This window comes from Lethenteron reissneri, chromosome 46 (assembly GCF_015708825.2).
Source record: "Lethenteron reissneri isolate LAM-NWPU_2019-01 chromosome 46, ASM1570882v1, whole genome shotgun sequence".
Classification (NCBI taxonomy): domain Eukaryota; kingdom Metazoa; phylum Chordata; class Hyperoartia; order Petromyzontiformes; family Petromyzontidae; genus Lethenteron; species Lethenteron reissneri.
This window is the reverse complement of record NC_083824.1, coordinates 5,619,011-5,633,358: the sequence shown is the minus strand read 5'-3', so window position 1 is coordinate 5,633,358 and position 14,348 is coordinate 5,619,011. Positions and strand designations below refer to the sequence as shown.

The 14,348-nt window shown below is 49.3% G+C and overlaps 1 protein-coding gene across 5 annotated transcripts in view; it reads left to right on the top strand.

Annotated features, from left to right (window-relative positions):
- Positions 1-10,305: 10,305 nt before the first annotated feature.
- Positions 10,306-14,348, top strand: part of LOC133354296 (cartilage oligomeric matrix protein-like) — a 43,654-nt gene continuing 39,611 nt past the window's right edge. For 4 of the 5 annotated variants that reach the window (XM_061571048.1, XM_061571047.1, XM_061571046.1 and 1 more), the window contains exon 1: positions 10,306-10,629. In XM_061571048.1, coding sequence (XP_061427032.1) covers positions 10,551-10,629 — 79 coding nt within the window. In that variant the 5' untranslated portion in view covers positions 10,306-10,550. Of the gene's footprint in view, positions 10,630-12,516; positions 12,539-14,348 lie in introns of those variants that run through there. The other variant, XM_061571049.1, reaches the window with a different exon arrangement.

The window sequence follows — 14,348 nt, the reverse complement described above, 5'->3', positions numbered from 1 at the left end:
GTAACCCGGTCGGAATTTCATTTTCTTTACGGATCACGCCCTGCTGATGAGCCTTGTCAAAACGAACGCAAAACGCTGATCCCTCAAAGATATATTGGTCGAGGGATTCGGGTATTTAAATTGTGTTGACGACACGGACACTGTTCTATTGTTCAACATATGTGTTAACCTTTTTGGTTCTTTCGGTAAAGTCACGTAGAAGGAAAATGATAAAATAAAATAAATACAACATAATAAAATACAATTCTCACGACGTTTCGGCCACAACGCAAGCAGCCGTCCTCAGGTGAAGAACAGGTCTGTCGGAAAGACAGCGTCTGAATGTATGTGTTAACATTTGTAATTGGAAACGACAGTGCAATCTTTGCAGAGTAGTGCAAGTGGGAATTCGCAGAAGCGTCCGGGAAATGCGATCGTCGGAACACCAAACGGACCATCGGCGACACTGCAGCGGACCGCTGTGAACACGTGAGCGAGGCATTGACGCAATGCTCCAGTTCGTCGATCTTTACGCTTTGTGTCGCACAGCCCTCCCATGCGGGTTTCGAGTTGTGGTTTTCGAGTTGTGGTTGTCGAGTTGTAGTTTTCGAGTTGTGGTTTTCGAGTTGTGGTTTTCGAGTTGTGGTTTTAGAGTTGTGGTTTCGAGTTGTGGTTTTCGAGTTGTACCGTGCGCAGTGGTTTTTGAGAAGAGAAACAAAAAAACTGGACTTTTGACAAGATTGAAAAAGCGACAGACGTACCAGTGAGCCGAAAGAAGAAAGATTGTCTCGGGGCACGTTGCCTTGTCCTAAGACGCGTGGATCAGGAACATGGGGGCGCTGAGAAAGAGAAGGTAACGAAGGCTGAAAAGTGCGCAAGGAAGCGTGGAGAGAGACGCAACGCTTGCGATAGCAACCGAGAGACAAAAACGAAGAACGCATGGACGAGAGACTGCGCGCAAGTTGTGTTTATCATGCTCGTGTCACCCCTGGCCAATGCAGCAGCATCACCAAATATAGTTTATTCCGTTTGACACATAGTAGGCTTTCGCGACCAATTTTATTCATAATAAAGGGGTTTTTTGTTGGGTTAGATCTGGCAAAATTCTGGCAAAATCGCCCGATGATGCTGGATGTAATTACCAGCAAAACGTCACGGTAAATTTTGTGGAGTTACTCTCCAACACAGCGGTGGGCTGAAGTAGTAACTAATCGGCACCTTTTGTTTCCGTGACAAGCCTTACAAGTTGGCTGTGTCGGGTGGTGGCAGGGTTAACGACACATTTATAATCACGTGATCTAACCCAACAACAAAAAACCTTAATTATGAACATTTTATTTATTAGGCAGAATCTCATCAGAGCATGAACTAGGTTCAAGCTCTGCTCCATTCAGGATGACCGTGTCACAGGTACAGATAGCCCTTGTGCAACCAGTCATTGTTGTTTGTTTCAAGTTGGTCTTGAAGAAGTAATTCACCATAGTGTAGGCAACGCATTCATGACTGATGACCACTTCACCAGCGATGTAACGTACTCGTTGGTTTTTATTCCGTGTTACGTATTACCCAGGTAAGCCTCACTGAGTCTCAAGACTCTTTTTCAGGAGGGTCCTGCCAAGCGCCAATGCCCCCGCTCCCCTTCCCAGGCCCTTTTCCACACCCGAGGCTCGCAGAGGCAGATGGCAGCAGTGACAATTGATGGCTGTGCTGTATTGATGAGGCCGAATAAGAATGAAACCGGTCAACAGTTGTGCATTTGTCTCACTTCTGCCTGCTGGTTGGCCACATTTTCTCAATGTATCGATGGTGGCTCAAGACAAAAATGTTATTCACGATGCAGTTCTTCTGAACTGGTGCTTTTGAATGTAAATACGTTGGTTGGTCTTTTTTCGCATCGTACGTAGCCAACCGTGCTAATCGGAGGTGCGGCAAATTGTAGGTGCATAATGGGTGAGGCTCAGGGATTTTGTGCACGCGATGCCCATCTCTGTGTGGCGTTAAATGCACCGCTGGTCACCTCACTTCGCATTCTGCTTCTTCGCTCGCACCGCCCCGCTTTGGAACTCCCCCCCCCCCCCCCCCGCATCGTGACCCCGAGCTCTTACACAGCAAGTCACCTTGTTCGATCGATTCGAAAGGCGTAATTAATTTTATCAATCAGGACTTCAACTGGCGCCGTTAATTGCAAGCCGCTTGGCGTTTGGGCCTTTGGACCCGTGCTCACCAAACCGTGATTTGAAACAATATTAACTCCTCACTAAAACCGGGTCCTCCGCCTGTTATACACCTTCCACATTTAGAAACATCCATTGAGATTATTGAGATTATTTTGCTGCTGTAAATGTCCACACGAAAAGCCACTTGGTTGAACTTTCATTTGTGGCCAGGTCGCTACTGAAAAATACGTTAGTACTTCATTGGGCTTTACCTGGTAAGATAAAAAGTGTAGTTTAATTTGTATATTTTTAGTGATGTGTTTACCTTTGCTATACTTTGCACTGCTATTGTGTTATTTGTTTTTGGCATCGTTTGTTGTTGTAACGTCCTGACCACCGTGCCCTTACTTACCGGACATCTGTGAGAGAGACAAAAAATCGCTTTATAGCTCATCGGATTCCTCTTCCAGTTATAACATACATATTGCACGCATCATTCTCAAGTCAACGCTCGAGATGGCTCCGCTGAGTCACGCGGCTCGCGGTTCCATCTCGCGACACGGCACATCTGCTCGTCTCATCTCACCCCAGAGGGCCTCGGACGCCGGAGATTGATGAGTTGCTTTCAGCCGCTGCCTGAACCTGTGACCAAACTCCAAGCGGGGACCCATCTGAGCCCTGGCAGGCCTTGAAGCCTTTCACAGATGTCAGTGGAAGCCCCTGTCAACGACCTTTCCAGCTGTCCCGACAGTTCTCCGTTGTTAACTTAGCGCATTTCCTTTTAGGCGTCCTCATCCGCGGTATTTGAGACGCCGTTTTCGCATCCACGGTGGTGAATGTTTCTCGTAGTGGGCATCGCTGTGAAGCGAAAGCACGTTTGGCCAGATGGGGCTTTTTGAGTTGTCGAGTTTTTTGTTGTTGCAAAATGTCGCGAACAACTGTTTTAATTCCACGGTTGTAATCTTGTATTAATTGCTTTGTTTGTCGTCGTTGTTGTAGCTACAGCTGCTGCAATAATCACCTTAAATAAGTCATCACCCGCGATCGATCCACTGCTGGATGATGGCCCCCGCCGAGTCGGCGAGCATTCCCTCGGGTTCCACGATGCCACAAATCCCATCCAACACTTTGCACACGGCACCGATTTCCTCGCTCCATCTCCATTGTTGGACGTTCCTTACTCCCCCTGTTAGTCTCAACTTGGGTTAAAAAAAATTAACGCTGTCCATTGTGATAAAAAAACACTTTAAGAAAATATACCGGTTGTACCGATTTGCAGCACATATAGAACTGTCTCTAACGATAAACATAAGGTTTGTTAAGCTTTTTAACCGATTAACGAAGGGGGTCTGCAAGCAGAAAATGCGACGTTTGCTGGCACACTGGATCTGTAATCCACAGGACGCCGGTTTTGATTCCATCTCCCGGCTGCACCCCGTGCCTCTTTAACTGAACAAAAACAATCGAGCTAATGGCGCTGAACGGTGCCCTCTTGTGCCACCGTGCTGTTTGTGCGACCACGTGACGCTCCAGTCGGCGCGTTCGGCACTGAAACTTCACTCAGAACGACGACCGATATCCAGACTCTCGGGAAACCACTACATCGATTATGAAAACGGTTACCGGTTCAAGGGGGTTCGCCGTTGTCATTCAACGACCCTCTTCTCAACCACCGGACATAAATCCAGAACTGCTTGTTGTTGTGTTTAGTTTGTTGTCCTTCCCCGCAGCTCCGATAAGCACGGTTTTCTACGTATGGTGCGAAAGAAGTTCAACATACATTTTCGAGACGTTCTCCGGTCCACCGCGGCTTCATTCTCTCTGCCTCTCAGCGTAATTTCAATCTCACAATCACCTCCCACGCACTTTTCACTTTTACTCGGCACAGATTGTTTTTTTTTCTGTCATTCGAGCTTCTTGCGCGTGAGGTCGTACCAGCGGAGCCCATCCCCCAAAGGGGGTGCAACGGCAAATTTGGGGAGACCAGCCCCGGGCCCCGCACTTAGGGGGTCCCCCTCCCCCCACGCTTCGACGTCACAGCGTCAGATGTAATATTTCCGCTTCAGTTTGAAGGCGTTAGCGGAGCTGACGGGTTAGGGCTCACACCGTGGGGTTTGGCTCGAGACCCGCACCTCTCCCTATGAAGGGCCCTGGCTGTATGAATAGCGACGCTATAAGCCAATTTCCAGATTCGTTGAGCAGGAAATGGCTTCACTTTAATTTGGAGTGAATTACTTCGGTAGCTCTCTGTTGGTTTGCCCAAGTTCACAGTGGTTCGTGGGGAGGAGGCAGGGCGGTGACGCAGAGGTAACGCTTGCGCCTCACAATATGAAGGAGCCTGGGTTTGATGCCCGACGCAGGTAACGCTCCTGTGTGGGGTTTGTATAATCTCTCCCCCTGTTCTGCACGGGTGTCCTCCAGGCTTTTCCCGTTTCCTCCCCTAGGTGACAATAAAAGACAACGTAACTGGTGTTGACCAAACATCCCAGTTCTGAACAATCACTTGGCAATTACTGAATTGGTGTGACTGCATGTGGCAACACCACGTCTACTCCGAAAACTTTACAGGATCCTTATGAAAAAAGAGTCTTGAGATTCAGTGAGGCTTTCCTGGGTCAACAAGTTTTATTTAAAAAAATGATGCACGTAATAAGACGTGGTTTTCCCATGGCATTTTAAAGCAAAACTTGGGGGTGCATCTTATAATCCAGAAGGGGTGTGTGTGTGGTGGGTGTCTGTATACATGGGTGGGTTGGTGTGTGTGTGGTTGTATATGTGTATGGGTTGGAGTGGTAGCGGTTCGTGTTCTGCGCTACGAATCCGGCCACCCGAGTTCGATTCCCGCTCATGGACAACACCAGTGGTGATTATCTGAACCGGTCCTGGGCCTCCCCTAGGTCGACTCAGCGTCAAATGAATACCTGGTGCGTTGTGTAAACATCGTCACTAGGATGACAAAGGCGACCGGGCGATGGTGCTGGTCACCCACCGCCTTGTGTGCCGTGCCGGACCTTCATAGGTACTCGCTGACAGCACTTGCCCGAACAGTCTGTTTGGGCTATACAGTGGGATCTTTGTCTTTGTGGATGTAAGACCAGATTTAATGGAGACTCATGGACTCTGAAACGGCGACAATGGACCCCAGCGTGACCATTATAAAACTCCTGAGCCTCACAACCTCCTCGACTTTCTATTTTATTTTTGCCCAGGTTTTGAACTCGGTGCTTAAAACTACACAGGGCAATGCCGCATATCCGACGTTGCATATCCGCCCCCCGATGACCAATTAACCGCCCTGTGAATGATGGCGCACATATCCGACCTTGGCACATATCCCCCGATACCTCAATACCTCCCCCCCTGCCCCTTAGCAAGTTGTACCGTAATTTGTATAACATTTTCAAAGAAAAAAATTAAACAACCCAAAAACGCCGTGATTCGTTTGATTTTATTTCCAACTACGTGACTTTACCGAAAGAACCAAAGAGTATGGAACCCAACAATGCTTTGTTCCACGTGCCGTATTTATTGATTCAAAGGTTGCTTCCACTTTGCGTGGGTGGTGCGTGGGTGGGCCCCCTTCTCCTCCGCAGTCAGGGTCGGTTGAGCGGCGGTCAGAAAGACACGCGCTGTGGTGCTGGTGGTGGTGCTCACGTTTGCAATTATCGATAATTGAGGAATGCCTCGCCGCTTCGGTCATGGATCGCGCTCCAGAAATTGCACACACCTGCCCCGGCCACGCAGAGTGGGCACGTGGTTTAATGGGCGGATGTAAAAGGGGGCCTCGGGGGAAAGTTGCAGGTTTATTAAATCCTTTATATTAAGTTCGCTTGCTTGCTTGCGTGCTTGCGTGCTTGCTTGCTTGCTTACGACCGTGCAAATCTTTCGGTCGTTTTTTAACCCACTTCCCGTGATCCAATCGAGCTGACATTTTGCACACAGACTCGTTGTGCGAGACAATTAATGTTCGTGAAATTTTTTTTCCAAAATTTTACACTGTTTAGGGAAAACAAATTAAATATTTAATTACCAATTTCTTAATACTGGCAGACAATCATCTGACCCATAGGTGGCAGCCATCTCAAGCCAGAGGACGAGAGGACTCTCGCCGCCACGCATATAAAGGATTTATAGTGAAAAACTTTGTTTTTACGGGGTATACTTATTTTTAGTTTAGCCAGACGAGAACTCAAGAGGCCACGATATCGTTTCATTTGGCAAAAGCGAACGAGGTCCCCAAACTGACGGAGGTAAAACAATTAAAATACAGCAATTAAAATAGAAAACAGCAAAATAACAAACGATGTCACGTGAGTTATCGAAAATATTGCACAAACTTAAATCAGTGTTAAATAGTACATTACTTTTGGATTGACCATTGTACAATCACAGTTAATTTAACAAGAAAACGTAAGTTTAACACGTAGGCTTTCGCGACCAATATCATCCATAATAGAGGCTTTTTTTGTATTAGATCGCTTAAATATATAAATGTGTCGTTAAAACCCGCCACCACCCGACACAGCCAACTAGTAAGGGTTGTCACGTAAACAGAACGTGCCAATTCGTCACTAGTACAGCAACACCGGTGTGTTGGAGAGCCAAGCCACAACACTTACAATCTGAGTACGACGTTTCGCCAGTTATTACAACTAGCTTCATCAGGCGACAGCCAGCAAATGTAAACAGATCGAGGGTGGCTACAGCGATGAGATGGCAATGCAAGAGGCAACGACTTCCTGGTGAGATTCGAACACATTCAGTGCAGGTCCTGTGGAGCCAGCATCTTTGAAGGCTGTAACGGCATACAAATGGGGTGAGCGATGTGTATTTTTAAATCCTTTATATTAAGTTCGCATACTTGCTTGCGTGCTTGCGTGCGTGCGTGCTTGCTTGCTTACGACCGTGCAAATCTTTCGGTCGTTTTTTAACCCACTTCCCGTGATCCAATCGAGCTGACATTTTGCACACAGACTCGTTGTGCGAGACAATTAATGTTCGTGAAATTTTTTTTCCAAAATTTTACATTGTTTAAAGAAAACAAATTAAATATTTAATTACCAATTGCTTAATACTGGCAGACAATCATCTGACCCATAGGTGGCAGCCATCTCAAGCCAGAGGACGAGAGGACTCTCGACGCCACGCATATAAAGGATTTAGAGTGAAAAACTTTGTTTTTACGGGTTATACTTATTTAAAACCCTGTATATTAAGTTCGCTTGCTTGCTTGCTTGCGTGCTTGCTTGCTTACGACCATGCAAATTTTTCGGTCGTTTTTTAACCCACTTCCCGTGATCCAATCGAGCTGACATTTTCTACACAGACTCGTTGTGCGTGACAATTAATTTTCGTGAAAATTTTTGTTCAAAAATTTTACACTGTTTATGGAAAAAAAAATCAATATTTAATTACCAATTGCTTAATGCTGGCAGCCAATCATCTGACCCATAGGTGGCAGCCATCTCAAGCCAGAGGACGAGAGGACTCTAGCCGCCACGCATATAAAGGATTTATAGTGAAAAACTTTGTTTTTACGGGTAAATTTTTTACGAATTTAAAGACCATCTCGATGTCTGAAAAATGCAATCTCACAAATTGTATCTTTGAGCGTTGCCGATTTTTTTTAAAGAGCGTTTATAGCCCTTGGCTCATGCTTCGTTCTCACATTTTTGACGAGTGCGATCACAGCATGCTCACACCCGGGTCGAGTGGGAAGTGAATGGGATTTGACCTCTGCTTCTCGCCCCTCTTGGCGTTCGACGCAGACGCCCTTTCAGCAGGCGTCTCTTCGCCAGTCTTTCATTATCTGTCCCTTTTCCATCTGTCAACGTGGGCTAATTGCTTACTTAGTATTTGTTTTTACTAGTGGACAGGTTGGCGGGATGTGGAGTTTGCGGTAGTCAGACAGGAGCGCTTGACTCATCGTTCTGAAGTTGCGAATTCAAACGCCCGGTCAGGGAGTGTAATGCGTATGTTTATGATTTTTTTTTGCGGCTGCATACCTCTATGATTTATGCTCCTGATTAAGGTCCTGCCGCGTAGGGCGAAACGTCGGACATCGTGCCGCAATATTTGCACGGCACAACCCGAAAGAAAACGTCGGAGAGCTCAAATAAAATTGGAATTCGATGGTGGTTGTCCTGTGGTGAGACTGGCCCCCGTCACCAGAACGTGGAATTTCCACCACGAAGGCCATCCAAGCGTAGGATGACAGCCGTCCAACTACTTATTCGTTATTTCATTATTTTATTTTTATTAATTTAAATTTCATTTTTTACCTACGTGACTTTACCGAAAAAACTAAGAGTATGAATCCTTGCAGTCACGAAAACTTCAAATCTAGAATGCTTATTCGTTTTCAGCGATTCCGCGTGTACGAAAAGGTAAAGGTGGAGCCCTGCAAATGCTGCTCACACCACTCCTGAAGGAGGGGGGCTCCACTAGAGGGAGCTCTGGATAGCCCCTGGCGAGGCAATGCTTTTTGGCCTGCGCTTCCACGCTGACGACGTCGTGAACGAGGTGGAAGCACGCACGCTTTACCGCAACGAGCGCGACCTGCCGGTTCGGTTAACACTGCTGTGCCCGTCGATATTGTACCTATGTATGTTGAACTTCTTTCGCACCGTACGTAGCCAACCGTGATAATCGTAGGTGCGGTTGAAGGTCAACAAACTAAACACAAAAAAATCAGTTCTCAACAAATGACTTTGTCAATGTAGATGATTAAAGAGTGCAGAGCTCCCAGCGGCGTCCTAACATCGGACGGAAGAACGTTTCAGACGGCCGCAGAAGCGCATCTGAAAGCGCCACGGCGACGATGTTCGATGGCTGAGCCAGGAGCCGCTGCTTACGAGGATGACCACCGGAGTTCGCGTGATAACGGCCCATATTACTGGGTGGCCAGAGACGCGGTGGGGGACGCGTTGAAGACCCGTGCATTGTTTTTACTGCCGTGCGAGAAGATTCAATGGGCGGCCCCCCGTGTGTTACCCGCGACGCTACGGTAGCTGTCCTTGCGCGTGTTTGCGTTGTTTTATATCCCCGTGCGGGGCTCCGTGGCTCCACGTTCACAGTGAGCACGCCTGCGACCCAGCAATTCCAGAAGCAGGCTTGGCATTTCTTGCCACCACTACCCAACGTAAGTGGAGGGGGGGGGGGGGTGCCGGCCCTCTAGACTGCTAACCACCAGCGGTGCTGCCACGGTGGTGTAAATGGTCACCACGCTGGACTTGCAACCCAGAGGTCGCCGGTTCGATCTCCCCGCCTCGTGGCAGAAGCGATGAAATCACCGCAAACAAAAGGTGCTCGATGGATTGCAGCACCGTGAGAGATGGACAGATGGATTAGGTCGATCTATCGGTGGTAGATTAGTAGCTATATTTGTGGTTAGCGCGCCACACTATGAACCTGGCAAGCTGAGTTCGATTCCTGGCCGACGGCGAACATCAGTCGTGGGTGATATCCGAACCATGCATTGACCAACTCTGTGAAGTATGCTGAGAAGAAAATCCCCGTAATTCGACACGGCTTGGAAGTGTCTTCGTCGAGCAGTGGATAGATCGTGGCGGGTGATGTCGGCGGCGATGGGCGTCTAACTCCGACAGGCATGCACCACTGCTCGTAATACCAACAACAGAGAGGGCCTTTTTTGTGGCTGCCTGCACCTATAAAAGTCTGGCTCAAGCTCCCATCGTCTTTCCCACCTCCCCGCCCGCCCTCCTCTGTCTCGCAGTGTACCGCACGTATTTTCCTACAGCTTCTCCAGCAGCTGAAACCGAAGATTACTTAAACAGACGCCGCCGTTCTCCCTGGAGGGAATCGGTGAAATTAATTCGTGCCCTGTGCACATACTTTACCCCCCCCCCCCCACCAACGTACCCCGTCCACTTGCGTTCATTTCAACCAAGCATGGAAACGCTCTTTGAACCGCAACCCCACTGCTATTGGGTGAGCAAAATTTGCAGTGGTGGGAGTGGGGGGGGATCTGAAAAGAGGTGGCGGTGGTGGTGGGTGGGGGGGCCTTTAGCGGACACCATAAAGCATCTCTCCCAGCACTGGTCGCGCCACTTTTCAGCTCTCTGACTGCGCACAGGACGATCTTTCAGTCGCCGTGGGGCTTCTACCCCCCCCCCCCCAGGTTACTTTATTTTTTTGTAACGACCAGGCTACCCCCCCCCCCCTATCCATAGTAACCAATCTTAAAGTGAATTCCATCAAGTGTTTTTTTTCAGCCCCCTTTCCTTAACACAAAAAGGATTATAGCCTTCAAATCGTTACGCACACACATATATATAGTATCTATCTATCGATCATTGAACCGATCACAGCAACGATCCATCGGACCAGATCCGTCGCACTCCATCTGAAAAGAAAAGAGGAGAGAAGAAGGAGACCCCCCACCCCTCGAGCAGAATGGGGCCACCGGCGTGGCCAGCGGTGGTGGCGCTTTCGCTGCTCTGCGTGCTGACTGGGGCCACGTCCAAGCAGTCAGGTACGGAGGGGCGGTGACGGAGGTGGCGGTGGCGGTGGTGGTGGCGGTGGTGGCGGTGGTGGCGGCGGCGGTGACGGAGGTGGCGGCGGTGGTGGCGGCGGCGGTGGTGGCGGCGGTGGTGGTGGCGTTGGTGGTGGCGGCGGTGGTGGCGGCGGTGGTGTTGGTGGCTGGCTCTTGCACGCGAAGCCTCGCGATTAGCCCGGTTCGGCTACGCACGACGCGAAATAAGTTCGACACACGCACACGCGCGCGCGTACACGCACACGGGCGCGCACGTACACACGTGCAGCCTCCGGTTTAACGCGGGCAAGTAACGCGAGCCCGAGGAAGCGAACTTTACCAGCATGGGCGAGCGTTTTGGCCATTCGCGTCGGGCGCTTACAAAATCCACAAAGACCCCCCCCCCCCCTCCTCGGTGCGCTCCTATCCATTTTTATTTTCCGCGTGCTAAGTCCCGTTGTGTTCATCTGGGGCTGGGGCACATTTTGAGCTAATGATGAGCTCCGTTTGTAACGGTGACCCCCGGGCAGAGGTGCGGGGAGGAGGGGTAACAGGAGGGAGGATGCAGGAAAGTGGAACGCTGAGAGTCCAGAAAATACAACGGCGGCGAGGAGAATTGTGAAAAGGAAAATCCACCACGACAACCACCACCACCACCGCAGCAACAGCAGCAACAGCAGCAACAGCAGCAACAGCAGCAACAGCAGCAACAGCAGCAACAGCAGCAACAGCAGCACCGGGGGACTGACGAATGTTGGTGCTGTACTCGGCATTTTTACACGTTGGTTTTCGCGACCAACATTCGCCCGATGATGCTGGTTGATGTAATTACCAGCGAAACGTCGTACTACTCACATTGTAAACGCGTTGTAGATTTACTCTCCAACACACCAGTGGGCTGAAGTAGTAAACTAATTGGCGATTTTTTTCTTGTTTGCGTGACAAATCCCTTGCTAATTGGCTGTGTCGGGTGGTGGAGGGTTACGACACACTTATACGTGCGCTTTGTTGCACACACATGCACACACACGCGCGCACACACAAAGATAAAGATCCCCCGTATAGCCTTAACAGACTGTAGGGGCAAGTGCTGTTAGCGAGCACCTATGAAGGCCGGAACGGTACACGAGGGGGTGGGTGGCCAGCACCACGCCAGACCGCCTTTGTCTCCCCAGTGGCGATGTTTACACACCGCACCAGGTACTCATTTCAGGCTGAGTCGACCTAGGGGATGCTCAGGACCGGTTCAGATAATCGTCACTGGTGTTGGCCGTGAGCGGGAATCGAACCATGGTCACCAGGTTCATAGCGCAGCGCGCTAACCGCTACACTACCGCTCCCCACATGCACACGCACACACACGCACACCCACACATGCGCGCACACACACACTCACGCACACACACACGCACACACACGCGCGCACACACACGCACGCACGCACACACACGCACACGCCCACACACGCACACGCCCACACACGCACGCATACACACACACGCACACACACACACGCACGCACACACACGCACACACGCACACACACACACGCACACACACACGCACACACACGCACACACACACGCATATACACACACACGCGCACACACGCACGCACACACACACACATGCACACACACACGCGCATGCGCACACGCACACACACGCGCGCACACACGCACACACACACGCGCACACACGCACGAGCGCGCACACGCACGCACACACACGCAGCGCACACACACGCACACACGCTCCCACACGCGCGCGCGTGCCAAATCCGCTCCTGCGCGCCGCTCTTCCCCCGCGCAAGTGAAGTTAGTGGGTTTGTTGTTTTGTCTTACCATTCTCGTCAGCGTAGAGACTATATCGCCTACTCTTATACACTAAGGCAGATGTCTTCGAAGAGGTAGGAGTATACCCATGCTTGACCCCACTCTACACGATCTTGCGATCAACGAACTCCATAATTTTTCGATTTAAAGCTTTCGTGACTGCAGGGATTCATCTTCTTGGTTCTTTCGGTAAAGTCACGTAGAAGGGAACCCATTTATGTTGGTGGGTGGACTGAGACCGGGGGATTGAAGAAGCTTGTCTCTCGTTTCAACTGGTGCGACGGGAGATGGAGCCGGCAACCTCTGGTCCAGTGTGGTAACCATTCAGAAGTTCCCAAGGGTATTTCCCTCCGAGTAAAGCCCGTTCAGCTAAGGAGCTCTATATTTACACGCTTTCATTTAACTCACTCTGTTGTTGTCGTTGTATCCTCAAATCTTGTAACTCAATTTGAACCCACTTCCCAGTGTGGTATCGACTGCAAACTTGGTATACTTATGTCATACTGATGACAATACTACATTCTATCATTAAAAGTAAAATAAAAATATTTTAAACATAATTTTTTATATGTTATGTTTCGGCTTGGGTCTAATTGTCCACGGTCCCTTACGTTATGGCAAGCTTCGGGGCCACTTCCTGGAGTCGTGGAGTTCTGCCATGACTATAGTACATTTCATAAAAACGTGTTAAAAAAGTTTGTTTTTAAATATTACTTATTCAAAGCAACTCGACCCGGCAGACTTCAAAGCATTCCACATTCACAGATTACACCAACAAAAATGGCTTAATCATAGCAATTGTTGTAAAATTACATTCTCGCTTAAGCTTTTGTGACTTTAATAGCGTCAGTTTAAACGAGGACAGAGATGATTGCAGTACAGCACCGCTGCCATAGTAATGTGGAATTTGCACAGTTGGTTCGGGGCCACCAGTGGATGTGATTGCCACCACGGCAAAATCAACAGAGACGCGTCGCCGAGGCAATCGGACACTGAATATTGGCAATGTAGACGGCGGATTCGTTTTGCCAAAGCAATATTCACCGTTGCCTGAATTGGGCCCTTTTGAGTTTGTTGTGTTGATTTTCTCATGCAGACATCCGTTGCCATAGTTACATTAGAAATAGACGGTTTTTTGTGTGTGTGCGTATGTTTAATTAAGTTTAGATTTGGACGGCGCTGTGGTGACGTGGATGGCACACTGAGACTTGCAATCCAATCTCCCGGCGCGGGCATTTTAAACGACGATGCAAATTTCTTTCAACTCCTCCTGCCTCGGTCCACCCAGAAGTTTATATAAAACTAGCTTTACTACCCGGCTTCGCATGGGACTTGGATTCACCACGCCCGGCCGCCTTTGTCTCCCCAGTGCCGATGTTCACACACCACACCAATTACTCGTTTGAGGCTGAGTCGACCTAGGAGAGGCCCAGGACCGGTTGAAATAATCGTCTCCGGTAGTTGCCGTGAGCGGGAATCGAACTCGGGTCGCCGGGTTCGTAGCGCGTCGCGCTAACCACGACACTACAATGCGTTACGCTTCCATGTGCGCGGGTCACGTGACAGATGTGACGTCACAGCTCATTTGCCTTGCAAAAAATATCTGCATTATTGAGCTCCCCCCCGCCAAAAAAAAAAACACAAAAATGTATTTTAATAATTTTTGCATGATGTACAGTTTGGAAAGTACCCACATGACAAATTTCAAGTTTGTTGCATGTCGGGAAGTACGCTAAACATTTTGAACAGTCACACATAATCACCACTTTGCCTTGTATATATATGGAGATGGGACGACGAGTGTGGCGGGGTAAAGCTGTGGGTACTCCCACCTCCTCCACGACGTCTGGTAAGCGAGCGAGGCGGCCAAATCACCCGCTGGAG